Source organism: Melopsittacus undulatus, chromosome Z (assembly GCF_012275295.1).
Source record: "Melopsittacus undulatus isolate bMelUnd1 chromosome Z, bMelUnd1.mat.Z, whole genome shotgun sequence".
Classification (NCBI taxonomy): domain Eukaryota; kingdom Metazoa; phylum Chordata; class Aves; order Psittaciformes; family Psittaculidae; genus Melopsittacus; species Melopsittacus undulatus.
In genome coordinates this window covers 91307045-91327223 of record NC_047557.1, presented here as the reverse complement: position 1 = coordinate 91327223, position 20179 = coordinate 91307045, and the positions used below count along the sequence as shown (strand labels likewise).

The 20179-nt window shown below is 44.2% G+C and overlaps 1 protein-coding gene across 1 annotated transcript in view; it reads left to right on the top strand.

Annotated features, from left to right (window-relative positions):
* The window catches only part of SLC7A10 (solute carrier family 7 member 10), a 41330-nt gene extending 21151 nt beyond the window's left edge, over window positions 1-20179 (top strand). The window contains exons 2-11 of the mRNA XM_005152188.3: window positions 4218-4422; window positions 10823-10974; window positions 11708-11833; window positions 12709-12862; window positions 14256-14379; window positions 14475-14578; window positions 15678-15774; window positions 18350-18499; window positions 18710-18887; window positions 19954-20179. Of these exons, the coding sequence (XP_005152245.2) occupies window positions 4218-4422; window positions 10823-10974; window positions 11708-11833; window positions 12709-12862; window positions 14256-14379; window positions 14475-14578; window positions 15678-15774; window positions 18350-18499; window positions 18710-18887; window positions 19954-20090 (1427 nt within the window). The 3' untranslated portion in view covers window positions 20091-20179. The remainder of the gene's footprint in view (window positions 1-4217; window positions 4423-10822; window positions 10975-11707; window positions 11834-12708; window positions 12863-14255; window positions 14380-14474; window positions 14579-15677; window positions 15775-18349; window positions 18500-18709; window positions 18888-19953) is intronic.

The window sequence follows — 20179 nt, the reverse complement described above, 5'->3', positions numbered from 1 at the left end:
TAAGGTGAGGAATAGGAAAGCGATGAGGAAATTAGTATCTTTATTGTTTTATTACTACCAGAAACCTTTTCATGTGCCAAGGGAGCCCGCTTGGCCAGCAGACAAAGACAGATTTGGGCTCATCATCCTGCTCTCTCCCCCTTGGCACATTTCACCTGCCCCATTTCACGTGGCCCCACCTTTTTCCATTTCCACTTTTGTGGCTGGTGGAATGCATTGAGCATCTGCAGTGGGCTTGGGGCACACACACCACAACCACAGAATAGATCTACCTTGCCCAAGCAGTTATGTTGTGTGAATGCATCAGCATCAACTTAGGCAATGTACATTACAATGTTGAATTACATATGTAAGTCAAGCATTTTTGGTTCAAATAAGTAGATTTTAGCAAGAAACTGTGGCAGAGGCCACAAAGGCAGAGAGAAAGTGGCTGTTTTACAGGAAATCATTTTTTTCCCCATCTTTTCACATCTTAGAATTAAAAATAAATGCAGTGAATATCAGGAGTACCAGCACTAGAAAAGCCAAAACCAGGTATCCCTGACACAGCAAGCACGGTAACAATGGCCTTCCTCAACTGCACAGCCAGTTTCTTTCTTGCCCCAGAGTCACTTACCAAATTCCCTGCTGAGCAAGGCTTGCTTTGAGACACCTATTTGTAAGTGAAGCATCTGCCTTACTGGTAAGTCTTGTGGGCCAAAAACTTCTGCTAAGGAATGGGAGAGCTCCTGAAAACTGCTTCTCATCAAGCAGTTTCTGCCATCTCATTTTCTTGGAGCATTTCAGCATCTCCACCATATCTATTTTTAAACATGTCCTAAGCCGAATGAAGCTGTACTTCCCAAGCACATTTACCACATTCATGGCAGGTTTCCATAAGAACATTTTGTTGTCAGAAGGGGTGTAGCATTTCCACTGGGGCTGCTACAGCTTTTGAACATGTTGCAAGAGCAAAACAATAGGAAATCCATAATGTGTTTGAAAGAAAATTTTGCCTTATCGTATATTCATTCATGAAGAATGTAAGATTCTTTTAAAATACGACTAATTACTTCTTTTAACAAAAAAATCAATCCTGTGAATGTTTGTGTGCAAGAACCATGCAGAAGGCTGCCTGTTCTTTCTTGTCCTGCTCCTTCAGGTAGCTGCACCCAAAAAAGCATTATTCATAAACAAAAAGTACGAGCTCTTTCCAGCTCAGTACAGACTTGCACACGAGGAGGACTGCTTTGGTAGTCTTGCCATGACAGGACAGCATCACTCTAAGCCGCGCTGTGCCTACTCCCTGCAGCAGTTTGGGTCTGGGTAAATCCCCACTGCCAATACTCCTCAGGACCCAGGCTGCTGGGGACATGCAGTGCCCTTTGCTAGAGGTGGAAACCCAAAGAAATTCAAGGCTTTGACAGTGCCGAGTGCAAGCATTAAGAAAAAACACACCATAGACTCTCTGTCAATGCATTTAGACTGCACTTATTACCACTGTGCCAGACAGCTGTCACCACCTTATCTCTGCAGTTACACCTCGCCAAGACTCGTCTCTTCCGTGGGTCCATCAGCCCAGGTCTGCAGGGACACCACATTGCAATGCTGCATGCCAGCCTGGGAGTTTTCTGGATTTCTCACCTGTTACCAGTCTGGGAGATGCCATGCTGTGTATAGATTTCATCCAAAAAATACTGACACGATGAAGAGGTGACACAAAGCACAGGAAGCTCTCACCAGGAGCTTGCCACAGGATGTGTATGTGCATCTGCTGTTTACTGCCAAAATTAGCAGTAAACCTGAGCTAAGGTGAAATAGAGCACTGAGCAGGAGGAGACAGCATGAGGGGAGCTGGGGGACTCATTTATGAGTTACTCTGTCTTTGGGCAATTCCCATTTGTTCACAGTTCCCATTTGTTCAGTACTGCAGCTGCCAGAAAGGAATATTGTCCCATCCCAAAGAAGCAGTTAAAAACTACAGATCTATTGTGATGAAAAGCAGCATGTCTGAAGTTCAACACACTCCCCAAAACTGCAATATTTTCAGGTACATTGATCTGTCGAAAACAGACACATACAGGTATCTATACTGGTAGGTAGCAGATCATTTTTAAGGGTCCTTTGTAAATTAAGGCCTTCCTCCAGGTATACAACTGTTGCAGCTGCAGTACACAGCAGTACCAAAGACTGCCAAGACAGTTTTTAAACTCTTAAAGCAGGTATTTTCTTTTCAGCTTAAATTAAAGATTTGTTACTGTTCTTGAACAAGGCACAAACAGTCTCCCAGAAAAGCTTGTTTGTTCTAAGTATGTCACAATGCTTCAACCAGCAGGAGAAACTATTACCAAAAAGCCCCATAAATTTTAGCAAGTATTATATATGCTTTTGCAAGACATTAACTCTTCATCTATCTTCCTGAAAGATTTCACCACTCCAGCCATGTAGCATCCCAGTAGGGAAGATCCAGAACAGATCTATTAGTACCATGAACAATATCATGCGACTCATCCGCATCATAACCCATTCCTTCAGTGCAGGCTGCTGTGATTAATGCTGCGGCAGTGCTTAGGGCTGCCTGTGCTAGCTCAGCTAAGGAACAGCTATGTTTAATTTTACTGTTGTTCTAGTTTTGGTAACATCTATGTCCCTCTTCTTTTTTAAATGCGTAGAGAGTGCTTCTGGTCCCGATGGCTGTCCATCACAGCTGCACTAGGAGGTTGCAGGTGGGAGATGCCTTGGTCTTTCCTAGCAACTCCTTCCACAGCTAAAGATTTCAACACTTCCAAGGTTTTTCTGAGCTCTACCCTCAGTCTCCTCCATCGCCATTTAAAACACTGATTTCTGGCCTAACCTTATCTGTGCATCATGGACATTAAAAAAAGCAGCCTGTGCACACAGAAAATGTACTGTTTACAAATACTGAATATATATTTGCAGACTTATCTTCTCTGCTTCAGTGCCTCTCAGAGCGAACCTCCATCCCTCACATCCTATTTTACAGCCTCTGGACTGAGAGCTGCTGAGCCCAACCTGGCCACCAGCCTTAACAACCAGCATCCAATATTTTATTTTTATGACTGCACTGATGAGAAATGCTTATAAAGTCAACTTTATAAGTGAGGATTTTAATACCACCTCATAGAAAAAGAGAGCCCTCATCAGAGTCTTATGACAGCAGGATCTTCACATCCTTTGGGGAGAAGAACTATTTAGATACTGCTCAAAAAAAAACAAGCCTGACAATAAAAACTCTCCTTCAAGACACTGAGCAGCCACAAGGTACCACTTGCAGAGTGGTTTCTGCTGGTCTGGAAGGACAACCATTATCCTGGCCCCAGTGTGAACAAAGAGCATCTGTGATATCCAGCACTCCATTTCTACAACCAGCACTGTCACGGCTCATGCTAATCAGACAAAATTAGTAGGACAAAGTCCACATTGTCCAACATTTTACTCACTCCACAATATCCCTTTACAAATCTGTGAGCGATTACTACACAGCACTGGTATTGCAAATATAAAGTGTTAATGGATTTCTAGTTTTTTGGACTTTGAGATTATTTTTTCAAGCACATAGAATAGTTAGGGTTGGAAAGGACCTTAAGATCATCCAGTCCCAACCCTCTGCCATGGGCAGGGGCACCTCACCCTAGACCGTGTTTCCCAAGGCTCTGTCCAACCTGGCCTTGAACACCACCAGGGATGGAGCATTCACAGCCTCTCTGGGCAACCCATTCCAGTACCTCACCACCCTCACAGTAAAGAACTTCCTCCTTATATCCAATCTAAACTTTCCCTGCTTAAGTTTAAAGCCATTACCCCTTCCTAAATCTTAAATATGCCCTGGTAGCAAGAGCACTGCTTGGCCCCTACCTTATAAGTAATGATCTAATGGTTTTTTACCTCCTCCCCCCCCCCCCCAAGTATGTGCCCTGTTTAGATTCCTCTCTGAAGAAATCTAAGCACAAAACTGTTAGCTGCAAACACAGATGCTCACCAGAGTCTCACCGTGCTTCAGCATTGCTCAGCACATGCTTATTGACCTTGATAGCTGATAAATGGCAACACTTTCTGCAGGACCTATATAAAATAAAATCATGCTACGAAGAGGAAGAGGGTTTGGAGGGGGCACTTTGGGTTGCTGGGGTCTGTGGGGTTTTTAACCCCCCCTTTTAATAAGAAAAGAGCATTTCTCATTTTCTTCTGCCTCACTGCAAACCTTTTGTCCATTCCAGGTAACATCATTGGTTCTGGGATCTTTATTTCACCAAAAGGAGTCCTGGAGCATGCCGGCTCAGTGGGACTCGCTCTCATTATTTGGGTGCTTGGTGGCGGGGTGGCTGCCCTTGGCTCGCTGTGTTACGCTGAACTGGGAGTGACTATCCCCAAATCGGGAGGGGATTATTCCTACGTCACAGAGATTTTTGGTGGGTTAGCTGGGTAAGTACCCAATCTCTGTAAAGTCATTTGAAAACATGTTTATGTTAAGCATTTTGTGTGGAAAAGACATTTGATTTGGAAGAGACAGGGAACATTTGTCAGTAAGATGCTTTTGTAAACTCATTCTTTCTGTTCTCATTAGAAATACCAAATGGCCCCCATGCACACCTCCTGGTGCTGCCTTCAAAGGGAAGACAATGGACACTTTCTGTTCTCTTTCTGATCCAATAAAGCTCCTGATAGGGAAGAGCAATGCTATAAATGATTCTTTGTCCTCGTGACGCTCCTGTGTGCCAGCCCTGAAGGATCAGTACCTTGTACTGAGGAGCTTCACATGTGAGGGAAGCCAGGCCAGAACTACTTACCATAGACCAAAGCTGTTTGCAGTGCTGCTTCACTTACTGTAGCTGTACAAAGTGTTGGAAACACAAAAAGGAGAAAATGCTAACTCAGAGAATGATTTCTCTTTGAAAATACCACCAACAGAGTAGTGTGGCTAAGGGAGAAAGGGGCAAGTGAGAAAAGGTCATCATTTATAGCTGACTGTCTGCTTTTTTGTGTATTCAACAAGAGAAATAAAATCATGAGCCTGTACTCACAGCTTGCTAGAGAAGCACCAAAACTCTCTGACCAGCTCACTGGTAAGGAAAAATGCCATGACACATGCTGGTTTATTTGTGGAAAAATAACCACCATAGCTGTGAACTAGAGAAAGAAAAAGGAAAAAAGAAAAGAATATTCCTTCTCATTTGAGACTCAAACAAGCTCATAACAGTTTACCTGGCTGCTGAGCTGACCAGCACGGGTGGAACACAGGCTGTCACCCTGTCCCTTGGGCTGTCTCCTTTCTCCTGCCTGCCTTGGCTCAATGCTGCCCATCTGAAAACAGCACTAGGTGACAAGTTTTCTTTCACACTCAAGCCGTTGCCTTACACTGGTTGTCACAAAAGTCCATATTTCTTCCGTTGGAGGAATCACTCCTCTGAACTCTGTCCCACTTTGCATGGAAAAATCACACTTGTGTCACAGCACAGATTGAGGCAACAACAACACTGAATCTCAGCTCCTCTTCACCAAGGTGTGTTCTCTCACAGCGGGAGGGAGCTGCATGGCAAATCCCCTGCTCCCCCGGATCCTGCAGCAGGCAATCAGCACCTTCTCACACTGCCTGCTCCCAGAATGGGATCTGCAAGAAAACAAAGAGCATAAAACTGCATGAGCAGTACATCCTGGAAATATCCCTGCGAGGGAGGTCAGAAGCCATCAATTTCACAAAACCAGAAGAATGATGCATTCTAGGGGAGAAAAAGAAAGTAGTAAGAAATCAAGTACAACTAAATCTGGCTTTACGTTGTTCCTCAGCTCACTCTATGCCGTATTCAGAGGATTTGCATGGTGACAGAAAGCACCAGGCTATGCTACTGCTGTAACAACACGCCTGTTGCTGATCGCTACCCATCATCTACCTGGGGGCTGAGCAATGCTCCCACCTTCCAAAGCAGGCAGCAGCTTGCTCGGTGACCAGGCTTGCAATGCACAAGCAATGTCAAAAAACACACCTTTGTCAGTTGCAGGGAAGCAGTGCTCCCATTCTTGCTTTGGAGAGACCTTACCTTTTCTCTCAAGAAAATTAACCTGTCGTAATCATGATGAAGGGTTGCCTTAGGCAAGAAGCATCCAGGTAGGTTTTGATGCACAAAGGGAGACCTCAGTTCTCCAGTAAAGCCAGGCTGGGATTGTGCCCTGTTGCCCTTTGCTGAGCTACCACCTACAGCCTGCAGCTTTGGGGAACTCCCACGAGGACCTTCAGTTTTCCACTTCGAAGCACCCATTCCCCTGCTCATGTGTGGGACTCTGAGCTGAGAAAGGTGTTTTGGGACTGCACGGTGCCTCCCCCCAAGGAAAAATAACACTGCTTCTCCGAAAGCCAATTTTCTCTCCTGGTTTAATCCTCCTACAGCAAACAACATCAAATCCAGCACACAAAGCTTCACTGCATCTGCCACGGGATTTTACCTACAGCAAATCTGAATGGTTTGGTCTATTGACATGAAGACATGTTATCAGCGTACATGCCATACCCTCCCAAACATTGCCTCTTCATTACCATTGTCTTGTCCGTGCCCCCCCAAATCATCCCCATTCACTATGCTTTCCTGGTATAGGAAAAAAGAAGTACTACTATTTGGTTGTAACAGCATTGGAGTATTACATGTCCCAGCTCCTGTGCCTGGCAGTATTGAGAGTTGGTTGAGTAACTAAAAAAAAAAGAATATCATATCACTGCTAGGTGTGATTTAAGGAGAAGGGAATAAGAGAGGCAGGACAGGGCCACCTCCTGAGCTGGCAAAAGCTCTGAGTCTGAGAGCAGCCAAAAGACAGTGCCTGAAGTGCTGCTGAAAGCAGTGATGATGGCAAAACTCAGGCAGAGATGACCCTGAAGAAGGGGCACCAGTGGCAGCTCTGATCAGGGAAAGAGGTGGGGATGGGCTCCAAATCACTGGGCTCTGCTCTGGTACCCGAGAGCAGATGTCCCACTTTCATCTTCATTTAGATATCATCTTGGTTTTAAGTACCATTTGTGTATGAGCAGGCAATGTGTCACATCCTGTGCTGCTGGAGCTGACTGTGCACAGTTCGTTTTACATGCAGACAGGCTTGCGTGTCTGTATGGGACATAAAAAGAACATTACCTAAAATAGTAAGTAATAGGCTTAATATGTATTCTTGCAGAAGACAATGAATAAATTCAGCTCCATGAAAGACTCACTAGTGCATTTCTGATAAATAGAGCTTCTTCTAAATGCTCAGCAATAACGTTGCAACCAGCATAGCTGCTTCACCAGCAGAGCCTAACGGCTTGGACACAGTCCTTACTACAAATCAGTGGTACTGGTATCAGCAGAGAGCTCTAAGCCAAAGCTTTGATAAGTAAGTGTCAGTCCAGACTGCAAGTAAAACATGCTTCAAATACACTTCTATGTTTCCTTTTCATTGATGGTGCAAAAATCTAAGGTTTCCAAAGGCAGTGAGTTTTTCAGCAATGTAGGATAATTTTAATAATATTCAGATTAGCTCCCACTTTCTTAAACCAGTTCAGGTTTTCCTGTGTTAAGGTGATCTGTACTGCAGCATCTATTTCAAACTGTTCTCTGTTGTTAATGACACACAAGTAGGACACACTGTAATTTTCTATTTTTACAGGCTGCTTTGACTCCATGATATCTTACATCTAATGTGAGATCCTCTTGGGAGTACAGGCACATCCCAAATATGTGTTTGAGAACCTATTTCACCAAGTCCACTACACTACTAGACACAGATCAGACCATGCTGTTCATTTCTTTCCACAAGTGAAGAAATCAGTATGCAGACATGTCTGAAAATAAAATCAGTTTTGGTCCAGGAATGACTGACATCTCCTCATGAATGCCACACCTTCCCCAAAGCAGCACATCCCACCACAGTCTGTCACTTACTCCAGTGTGTTTCTAAAATCACAAGAGCAGCTATATCTCCTTTTTCTCTACATTCAGCTGCTTTAAGCCTGTTTCTAACAGCCTCATTGCTTCTTAGCAATAAGAGAAGATATAATTTCTCAGGTCTTTCAGTGCTGTACATTACTGAGTAGCTGTGAAAGACTATCAGACAGGGTTCATCTCCTGAAAGCCCCAGTGCCACAAGTCAGCCCTCAGGGCAGTACTTCCCCCACTTTGCATTTGAAGAACTGGACAGAGTAACTCCAGGTGTGCCCTGATGACATCTCCCTGCTCCAAACTGAGCTTTGGGCTCCCTGTGCTGGTTACACTCCCTCTGCATGACCACCCAGAGCAGAAAGCACACCTGCAGCCCACCACCCTTTGCCTGATCATGTGCTCTGTGTTGGTGAGGACAGCTGATGCTCAGCTATGTCTGCAGGGAATTTCTGCCCTGTCACTTAATTATAACTGATCTGGAACAGTTACTCCTTTCTAAGGAAATTGTACTCTCAAGATGATAAAATGTAGTGCTTTTAGGTCAAAAACTTCCTAGAAGACTTGGAGTGTTGGGTGGTAATAACTGGGATTAATTCCTGCCTGCCAGTCACATCAAACACCACAAGAGCAAGGCAAGCACCTGGCAGTGCATCCCCAGCCCCAGCAGCTACTTTTTCAGGGATGTGATTTAAGTGACCCATGTGGATATCTTTTCTGTCAGAACCAGGCTTTGGTTAAAGCTTACCTGGAAAAACAAGATAAAAATGGGCCCATGTCTTAGGCAAGCTTCTGTTTTATTTTAATGCCATCTCTCATTTGAGCTTCCCATTTGACAGCGCAGCTTTGTCACCCTCTGCTAAAATTCTGCATTTACTTTAATTGGTGTTATCAGTCCTGCATGTATTTCAGTTCAGCATGAAACAAAATGACTGTCAGAAACTCACTTCCATTAAACGGCTTTCTACCCAATACCAACACACTCCGTGTTACAACATAGAAGCAAGGGTAAGTTTTGCCTGAAATACTGTTTTCAGAGTCATTCTCCTCACTGAATGCTTCCAGCTGAACTCAGCCTGTATAGATTGCCTGAACTAAGATAAACATGATAGGGAAGAGCTGGTGGCATCTGCCACCAAACCCCATGGCCCCACAGATGTGGCTGAACCTGACCTTGCTCAGCAACACCAGCATCCTAACCCTATCAAGCGATTATTATTTTTTATTATGTATTATTTTCATTTATTATTTTATTATTAATATTTTTATTATTTATTATTCTTTTTACTGCAATCGCAGTATTTAAGTCATAGTTAGCCTTAGTGGGGACCAGCTGGGTTAATTCATCCAGCAAGCAGGGTCTGCAGAGCTACCCCAAACTGGGTATACCACCTACAGCACCAAACAGCACAAAGCAGTTACTGGAGGAAATTGCTCTGAACCACATGGGAAATATTAGAAATCAGGAAAAAAAAGGAAAAAAATAGGAGTCACACAACAAAATAAAGAGAAAGGTGAGGGAAAAAAAAACCAATTTTAAAATCAGTGGTGCCGTCTGAGAAGGTAACAAGCTCTTGCATCATGCCAGCTTGCCAAACTGATTCTCTGATACTTAATCAGAAAAAGGAAGCATCAGGTTGCCCCATACTTATCAGAAATAACAAAGAACTGAGAAACACTCACCACATCTGTTCAAGAAACACCCAGCAAGCAGCTCTCCCTCCATCCATGTTAACAGCACCAGGAGGGACCCCTCAACTTAAGTGCCACACTTAAGAGACTGGCAGCAGGCAGCATGTGGGGAGGGCGCAGCTTCTAAGAGGGCAGCCCATGTAACCCAGAAATTATATTGTTTTATTTGGAAATGTCATTTCCAATCCTCATTTGTGCTGGCAGTTGCTGCATGTTACACTTGTATATGAATGAACTAATGTGTATGTATCTCTGTGTACATACACAGCAAGAAGGATTTCACTTTTTTGTGGTAGCTACTTCTCATTACAGAAATAATACTTGTATTTTAAAGCAGAATACTTACTTTAAAAGCAGATCTACTGCTGCTCTTTAAGATAAGTGAACTTTTCCCCTTTTCTCAGTGTGAGACGGCAAACTGCCTCACACTTTGTGTTTGCAACGGTACCTCATTTGATGCAATCACCTTCAGCTGCAGGTGAAGGCAGACAACCAGCCCCGGTGCGCCCCAGCTGAGCAATTGCAGAACACTGCAGCACTAACCTGCGCTGGCCCAGGTGACAGAGCCAACCTGAACAGTGACATGGAACACCTCAGTGACTGGTGGGGAGCCAGCAACAGCCCCAAGAGTGCAGATGGGGCCCTGCTGAAACCCTCTAGGGTTGTCTTCAATGTAGGGACTGCCACTGGCTGTGGTGACACATCAGCCCAGGAGCAAGAGTTGCTTTCCCATGAAGAGCTAAATCGACACATGCCATCACTCTACTAGATGTCCCTAAACTGTTACTTTATTGTTTTATTTTTAATATTATAACTGTTTTTAACATAATAATATATAATTAATTAAATAATATAATTAATTAAATAATGTATTAATATTGTTATATTATATAAGTATCATATATTTACCAATATATTATATATAATATATAAAAATATTATATTTATTATAAGTATGTTATAAAGATATTATATATTAGCATAATTTATAAATAATAATACATTATTAATTATAATTATTTCAGAGATGTTTAATTCAAAATCCAGATTGCACTGGGAACAGGGGAAAAGGGATGTAGAGAGTCACAAGTAGGTGACTCTTAGATGTGACTGAGATGAAGGTGCCAGTCTTGCTGTGTTGGTAGCTGTCCTGGAGCACTGCACAGCAAAGAATGCAATACCTCCTTTAGCACACCCATAACACATGCTTTCTTGTGCTTTTTCTTGTCTTCCAGGTTTCTGCTGCTGTGGAGTGCAGTGCTTATCATGTACCCTACCAGTCTGGCTGTCATTGCGCTGACCTTCTCAAACTATGTCCTGCAGCCTGTCTTTCCTAACTGTATCCCCCCCTATAATGCCTCCAGGATCCTCTCCATGGTGTGTTTACGTGAGTATTTGCTTCTCGCACACACACAAAGCTTGTCTTGGTTTTACATGGGACCACTCAAGGGGCCACTCCAGCCAGGCTGGGATCATGGCCACAACAAGGGAAGTCCCAAGACAGGCACCATGACTGGTGTGGGATATTCAGTCACCTTCTGCTTGCCTGCAGCAAGCACAGTGGTTGGATCAGGGCATAAAGCCACCAGAATCCCTGTAGGTCTCAGGGAACTCGCAGCAGGCAAGTTTATGGGATGGGGCAGGGATATGAGCATCCATCATGGGTGATCCATGCTGGGTCACCCACCATTTGAGTCCTTCCTAGTCTTCTTTTACATTCACAAATGCAAGTGTGTAGGAAATGCAGGATGACACTGGCTCCACATTAGTTACTTACAGAGCCAGCAAAAGCAAGCCAGAGCTACAAGGATCAGAGACATTCACCATTTCCATGAGGAGATGGTGATCCCTGCAAATTGAGCACTACCCAGGCACAGTAACTAGACCTTGGGGGAGCCACAACCAGCAGCACCCAATATGGGAAGGCTGCTGGCTGATAGGGATGCCCTTGCAGCTGGGATTCTCCTAAGGAAAGGCAAAGCTCCTCTTCACCTTGCTCCCAGCCACGCTATAGCTCCCCACAGGGATGTGCAGGTCACTCTGTGCTTTTCAATGCTTTGACTGTATGGTCTTCAAAAAACATGATTTCATGTCACTGAATTCAGTCTTTTGCTCTCCAGTCCTCCTGACCTGGGTGAACAGCTCCAGCGTTCGATGGGCAACACGCATTCAGGATATATTTACAGCAGGAAAACTCTTAGCCCTGGCCCTTATCATTACTGTGGGCTTCATACAGATCTTTAAAGGTACTCTGTGAGACAGCTCCAACACGGGTATGGTACTGTTGATAGAAGTAATTTTCTCCACTTACTGTTTTCTCCTTACAAACTGACCCAAAGGAGCACTGGGTTTAGCTGAGCTGCAGGGTTGTGTACTCACACAGCCACAGAAAGGATGGCACCACAGAGAAATCAGCTGTATTCTCTCAAATGAGTCCCTTTCTGACTCACCTCATTGGTTCTGATGGAATAAATGCAGCTGAGAATGTTTCAGAATAGTTACGGAAATTTTTTAATCTGTTGTATGTTCCTTAAATTTGAAGTACCCTGGGTGTAAAATGAATTTGGGCACTACTCAAATTTCCTACAAAAAGTCACTTATAAGATTAAAAATAGGCAAAAAACAAGGTCTCCCTGACTCACAAACTTAACGGAAAGCAGAAACACAAAAGGCTCTTAGTGTTTTATCATGTATATGATAAGTCATATAAAAGAAAGTATGACATTTGCAGAGAGCAAACATGTTTTCTCAGTGATAATAGTCCCACAGACATTTTATTTTTCAGTATTTCTACGGAACACCACCAAACTCTTGTAAAAGAAAACCATGTTAATAACAGGTAGGAATTGACCCTGCCCAGGAGCAATCCTCAGGCAGTACTGGTTGGTCCCATGAGGCACAGTGGTGGCCTCAGTGCAATGAGGGATGCTGTGAGTACAGCCCAAGCTGCTTCCCCAGGACATCACCCCACGGAAAGCCCTGCAAGTGCAGTGCCAGCACATGGTGACATGAACAGCATGAAGTCCCAAATCCCATGGAAATAAAGACTAAAAATCACCTGTTTCCTGGTGTCTCTGGTAGGTAGGGGTGGATTAACTTGTTGCTTGCGCTCTCTGTGCAGGAAACTACAAAGAGCTGACACCAAGCAACGCATTCAATTTTTGGATGACTCCATCTGTGGGGCATTTAGCTTTAGCTTTTCTTCAAGGGTCATTTGCATTCAGTGGCTGGAACTTCTTGAACTATGTAACGGAAGAACTGGTTGACCCCCGCAGGCAAGTATCCAATTCTGTGCCATCCACAGTTTCTTGAAGTGCTGAGACATTGGAGATATCTGGTAATATAATTCATCTCATAAGCTGCAGCAATATCCTTCCATGTTTATGGGACTGGTCTTTCTAAAGTAGAGAGAGATTTTTTGTTTGGAAGAGATGGTAGGCAAGTTAAAGGAACAATGGAATTAAAAATGTATTGCGTAAGGCATTAACTGAAACCAGCCTGTAAAACAAAGCAGCATCTTTATGGCACTGTTCAATCATACAGTGCTTCTATAGCAAAAAATAACCATCAGTGAGATGCCATTCAAGTGGCTATAGGGAGAATCACCTCTATCAAAAAAATGTGGGATTATGTTTAAGTCCCTTTGCTCTTTCACCCAAAGGGGATCTTCTACAGACACCAGAAAAAGAAGATCAGAAAGTCATTGTGTGGCTGCTCCCCACAGGGTGACCAACATCATGCTGGTCCTGTGTATGGGAAGGGGCTTGGAAATGATTTATCACAAGCAGGCTGGAAAGCTGGAGGGAAAAGTGAATGTTACTTTAGTAAATCAAAGCTCAAATGTTTCAACATTTCTGAGCTGATGAAGTGGAATGACAAATGGCAAGAGCAGCTCTACAAGCATTATTTCTGGGCATCCAAGGCACACAGCGATTAAACAAGGAGAAATTGAAGCTATTACAGTGCCTGGGTGGGAATGAATTAGAGCTGCAGCCTTACAAGCGGCTCTGCACATAACTTGCACTAGTGAGTGGCAAAGTACACGTCCAGAGATCTTGGCAGGAATAAAGGAAGTGTGGCACAGTGTTCCCTTAGTAAAACACCAGTGTTTTAATGGACCACCACAATTTCAAAGCTGAATAATGAAAAGTTATGACTTAAATAAGGCAAATGTGGTCTCAGTTGAGAAATAAAGAGAAAAAGGAGTGAATGGCTGTTTTTATTATTATTGCAGTCTCCAAGGGGAAACTATAAAAAAAAGAAACCTTCCCATTTTTACTAAATCTGTTCAAAATCATAAAGGTTAAATAAATTTTTTTAAGACTTTTTTTGCAAATCTGACACACAGAGGGAAATCCATTATTACCTTTGATACAGGGTGGTTCAGGTGTCCCCCTCTAAGGAGGTCTCTGGAGCAGAGGTTAAGTAGATCTGTACTGCTGTAAGTTATCACAGTGGTGTATGACCAAGCCAGGTTTATAGCACAGGGCAGGCCAAGACAGCCACCTGAACAACAGGATCTTGTTCCTTTTCAGAGCAGGGGAAAGTAAAGCAAAACAAGGCCTTTCACTGCACCACTGGTGTCTGCACATACAGCTGTACATGGTGGTTGTGGTCTTGCTGTACATGAGTGTAATTTCTTAACTACCCTCCTAATTCTCTTATTAGGAACCTACCTCGTGCCATATTCATATCCATCCCATTGGTGACATTTGTGTATACGTTCACCAACATTGCATATTTCACTGCCATGTCACCCCAAGAGCTCTTGTCCTCCAACGCTGTGGCGGTAGTAAGTAAACCATTCCCTGGATGTCTAAAATACACTTTGATTTTGGTTCTGTGCTTTGCAGTGTATTTCAGTTTCTCTGCCTTCTGTTGCTTTAGACATTTGGTGAAAAGTTACTGGGCTATTTTTCCTGGGTTATGCCAGTCTCAGTGGCCCTATCTACATTTGGAGGAATAAATGGATACCTTTTTACCTCATCAAGGTTAGATGCAGTACAATTTTATGAACGTTATCTAATTTGGGGAGGGGCTGGTTTAATTGCATTTGCTAAAGAAATGCTAGCTAGACATTTTGGATGTTGTAGAGCATGAGGTTGTTGTTGGGTGTGTTGGATACATTCAGTTATGAATTGCTGTTTTGAATCATCAAATGTAATATTGAATCGTGGAATCTCTTGCAAAATAATCCTTACGAGCTTCTGAAATTGTCTGCAGATGTGGAATAACTCACAGTAAGAGCCTAACACAGCGTTAGCATGGAACCAAAGTCATTTTACATCAATAAAGTTCCAGTAGCTACAAGCTAAATTGTGCTTCACTCAAAGAGCAGTTTTAGGACCTGGTGCTGTTCCCAGTTACAGGCATTTTCATTCTGTAGTGGAAAAACTCCTTTTGGGCAAGACATTTTGCGTACACGCTACTGACAGTGGGGCCAGAATCTATAAAGTGTATTGCAGCATAGTCTATAAAGTCTACTTACATTAACTGACCTCTGTGAACTTAATTAAAAAGTTATAAAAAAGTTTTGAGGAAACAACTCAACTCTTAAGTACCTTGGGACGTTATTTATCTCAGCACTTTCATGAGTACAATGAGATGCCACAAATCTGAGTGCATATGTTACAGTTTATGCACTTAGAAGTGAAGTTAAACTTTAGGCATGTTAAACCTTATTTAAAACCTTTCTGACACTGGAAACACTGCCTATGAGGGGTTTTGTGCCTTGGCTGTATATAGCTGATGTTCACAATACTCATCCCACCCTGGGTAAGGAGGCAACGCTGGCAAACTGGACAGATTTCAGTCCTCCTGCTCAGAGGTAATTTGGCATCTCAAATCAGGTCATTGCACAGATGCTATTAGCCATTAAAGGCCTCATATACTGAAGGGTCTAGTTTCAGTGACTTACACCAGGTTACACAAGCAGTCTCTAGTCATCTCCCCAGTCGCAGCCAAGCACCCATAGGCTGCAGCTCCCTTCCACAGCAGTGCAGGTGGTTGAGATTAGAGATGTTCTATGGCTGGGAACTGAAGAGGCTGTTGTACACCCAGCCGGTTCAGCATTACTGCTCTCATTTCCAGGTTATGTTTCTCGGGTGCTCGAGAAGGCCATTTGCCAAGTCTGCTTGCCATGATCCACGTCAAGCACTGCACACCCATCCCTGCCCTGCTCGTCTGCGTAAGTTTTACTGTCCCTGCTCTGCTTTTCTGTAATCTGCCTTCATAAATACTAGAATCACAAAGAGAAGAGCTTGAGAAGCCATTAAACCCCATAAGGAGGAGAAGAGAGTCAACCGGGAGTGCTGCTGGTGAGTGCTGGCCAAGCACCTCCAATGGCCCCAAAGGGGAGCAGCCTTCAGCTTCAGAAATAATCTCTCCTATTCCCAACCATCCTGAGGGCCTGGATGATTTCCCTCATATCTAGCTTGAGCTGCAATTTAAGCCCATTACCACTTGTTCTACCCACAGCAGAGGTAGAGACTGACTTTAGAAACAAGACAATTTGTTTAAGAAGGGAGGAGCTCTTTTGATGAATTTTGCCTGCTTTATACAAGCATTTGGGAACAAAGAGCTTGGACACACTTTTACCAATAGTGAGAGTAGGTTATGTGATGGGTTTTGCTACAGCATCAAAGACATCAAAGACATTACAGAGGAAAACGACTCTTGGTGCTGCTGTCCCCTCTTGAATGGCTTGAGAAGGGGAATTCCCCAAAGCGCATTTATTTGAAATCTTGGCTAGCTGCAGATTTGCCACTGATACAAAACCAGGCGGGTTTAACCCCAGATGCACCAGGAAGGTGCACACTCGTGTATCTGTCTCCCAGCAACAAAAGCAATTCTGGCACAATACAACAGACCAAACTTCACCAAATAAGCCTCCTGCACATTCTGCTTTGATGGCAACATTTGTATCTAGCTGAGGTTTTACAGCATCCCTGGGGCTTAGTGTCCACCACAAACACCTCATGTGTTGCCCATGCAAGGTGTTGGGGTAGGCAGAGACCCCTGGTCCCACCATGGGCTACTGCTGGGCTGCTGTGCCAATGAAGCGGAACTCTTTTGTCCTTAAAAATGCATTGTTTGAAATTACACACTGAGTTTCAAAGGCTGCTTCGCTGTGAAACAGCTGGCAGATCCATCAGGCATACACCAGTTCTCTGCTTGGTTCAAAACATCCTCCTTCAATCACAGTGCATCACGGAACAAGGTGTTTTAAAGCAGCTCAGGTATATCAAGTCCTAGGAAATATTAATTTCTTAACAAATATAATATAAAGTAGACAGCTACAATAGCAAACTGAGTCAGACTTTAGGCAAACCTAATTAATACCCCAGGTTCCTTTTTCTCTTCCAATGAATCATACCTGGCTCTTTGCATGAAGAAATGTTTCTTTGTACGTGGAGAAAGGCCTTTTTAACACCACCAGTGAGGCCAATATTTTTACTAATCCTTTCAAAAATCAAGGGACCAAGCTAAGTGTAAAATAAACAGACTGAGGTTTTTTGCAATACAGTGGGGAGCATCCACCTCTCCCACCTGCCATGTGGCTGTGACCAGGCAATTGAGGGAGCAGCAGACCCCCTGCAGCTTTGTACCACCCAGCAATCATGCTCACACCATGAGCAGATCTGACACATTGGTGTCACCAATGCACAGAATTACAATGCTCCAAGCAGGGTCGCTGTAAAACCTGTGAGTGGCAGGATTGGGTTGTGTGTGTGTATGACACTGTCAGAGGAAAGCCAGGAACATGTTATATGGATATAAAACACCCCCCTATTTTAAATCAATTTTTTGGTGATAAGGTGTTGGAATCCCCATGTCAAGCTTATGAGGCTTTGAACAGGGGAATGGAGAGACCAGTGTGTTGTTTGATAGTAGTGCTTAATTCCTGGTGCTAGTGGTGCAGAAGCCCTCCCTTCCAAGAGGACTTTGCCATTGGGACAGCAAATTGAGAAAAAGGGACATAAGCAAAAAGAGAGCTTGGAGTAAGACACCAAAAACCCGAGCTCTCTCTGAAGGGATGTGGATACTTGGATTCCCTCAGGCTCTGGCCACCAGCGGACCAGTTCACAGGACCAGTATGTGATGGAGGCCAGGGCTCAGCTCACAGGGTACTGACCACCAGTGGTGTGGGACCCAAGGAGCCGGCTCTCCTGGCTTTGCACAGTATAAAAAAGCGAGGTTATAGCATGGAAATTTCCATCATCAATCTGCCAGCTTCCAAACACAAATAATGCTCAAAAGATTAATGATGCCAGTCATCTGCAGAATGAGCTGTGGGCCAGCAGGGATAAAGGACAGAGCTCATTCTTTATAATATACAGGGCACCTGCAACAATGTAGTGCACTGACCACAACATGTTCAGTCTGCAAGAAATCCTTCTTCCATCAGCAGTTCTCACCATAGGGGTCAATAGCTTTTAAAACAAATAACAGGAATGGGTAGAGTGATACAGAGTTCTGCCAGTCTCCCGGCCCTGCCTGCCCAGTAGAGTCACCTCTGCCAGCACCTCGGGGGTATTTATAAACAGACCCTTAGCATGTCCCAAGTAACCCTAAATCTCCACTCAGCCCCAGTGGCACAGCCCAGGGATAAAGCTCTGAACCACAGGAGGCAGCAGATACACAGTGGGGCCTGTAAACAAAAGCCATTTAAATGCTTTAATGGGGTTGTTGCTTGTTTTTGTTGGGTTTAAGCTACTCTTTCTAGTAATGACTCAAGGAAGGTTATACTTCTCTCTTTGCAGTGTATGGCCACTCTTGTCATCATGCTTGTTGGAGACACATACACGCTAATCAACTATGTGTCATTTATTAACTACCTCTGCTACGGAGTGACAATTATAGGCCTGATTGTGTTACGATGCAAGAAACCCAAAATCTTCAGACCTATCAAGGTGACAATGTTAAAGCTAAATCTGTTGGTTGCAATAGTGATGCAAAGAGTGGGATGGGCACACCAAGCCCTCCATCTGTTTTGAATAATGGTTTATTTTTTTATGTAGTGGTAATGTTTTATGGTCCCAAACCTTGTTGCAAAGAGCCATTAGTGTAAAAATAGGATACACACAACCACAGTTGTGCTCTGCTCTGCTTTCTCCTGGTAGGTGAACCTCCTCATCCCCATCACTTACTTGGCGTTTTGGGCATTTCTGCTGATCTTCAGCTTATACTCTGAGCCAATCGTCTGTGGAGTTGGACTTATTATCATTTTAACTGGAGTGCCAGTGTTCTTCCTTGGAGTCTACTGGAGAAATAAACCAAAGAGTGTAAATAGGCTAATAGGTAAGCCAGTGCAGCAATGCCTCTCTGCACTCCTGGCTGTGCTTGGGTCTGCAGGGATATGCTTAACCTCTAAATCAGCAGCACTAAACAGCAAAGGAACATCCCGTGTGAGCCCAACCACCAGCCTGGTCACAGGCAGCCCCTAGGCACAAAGCTTGCCTTTGGGCAACTGTTTTGCTCACGTTTTGAGAATGTTTGCTCACCTCCTTTCGTGCCTCTGTGCAGCACCCCATACGCTCAACTCACTCACCAGAGTCTGCCCCAGAGCCAGATACAAATACACAGGAGCACAACAGTGAGGTCCTGGCACAGGTTGCCCAGAGAAGCTGTGGCTGCCCCATCCCTGGCAGTGTTCAAGGCCAGGTCGGATGGGGCTTGGAGCAACCTGGTTTAGTGGAATGTGTCCACGAAAGGACACATTCCTAAGGGAGCTTTAAGGTCCCTTCCAGCCCAAACCATTCTGTAATTCTATTAAGGCTCAATGAGCTATCACAAAAGGACTAATAAATGCACACAAGCTTTCATCCCACTCTGCCACCAGCATATCCCGCTGCACAAACCCCACATGGCACAGTGAATTATTTCACCCTCAAAAGATAAGAAAGCCTTACGTTATCACTCATGTAAAATTAAAACTGCACATAAGTCTTTGATGGTTTGGCTATGATTGGCTTTTAATTGCTTTGCTCTGAGGCGAGGAATTTAAAACAAGCACACTGCAGCCCTTTGCTCTGACCAGAGGTCCCCAGGATCAGCAGTCCCCACTGCTGACACTGTGCCAGGAGGGCTGGTAGCCATCCCAGCCCATCTCTGCCAGCACAGCTCTGCAAGGGGCTGGGAAAAGCATCCTTAACACTGCCCATCTTAACCTACACCTGGTTCACCAACACTGTTTTATCCCTGAGCTGGGGATGAGAAGGGTTGGCGGTGCAGTCTCTGTGCAGCAGGACCAAGCGGCCATGGATGGGAAGATGCACATTGATTCACACATTTACATCACCCCAGCATGGTGCTTTTAGACGAGCTCAACCATCCCCATTAACCACCCTCACGTTTGCTCCTGCAGAGTCCATGACGTGCTGGGGACAGAAGCTGTGTTTTGTGGTCTACCCTCAGGGGGGAGTTGCCGCGGAGGAAGAGGCATCCTCAGCACCCTCGGCCTGCTCTCGGCAGCAGGCAAGCGAGAAGGACACGAGGAAGTAACGGCGTGGCCTCGGAGGCTGCAGTGGCTTCTTGTTTACATCCTGGGTTTTGCTAAAAGTTTTTCTGGAAAAAAGAAAAAAAAAAAAAGG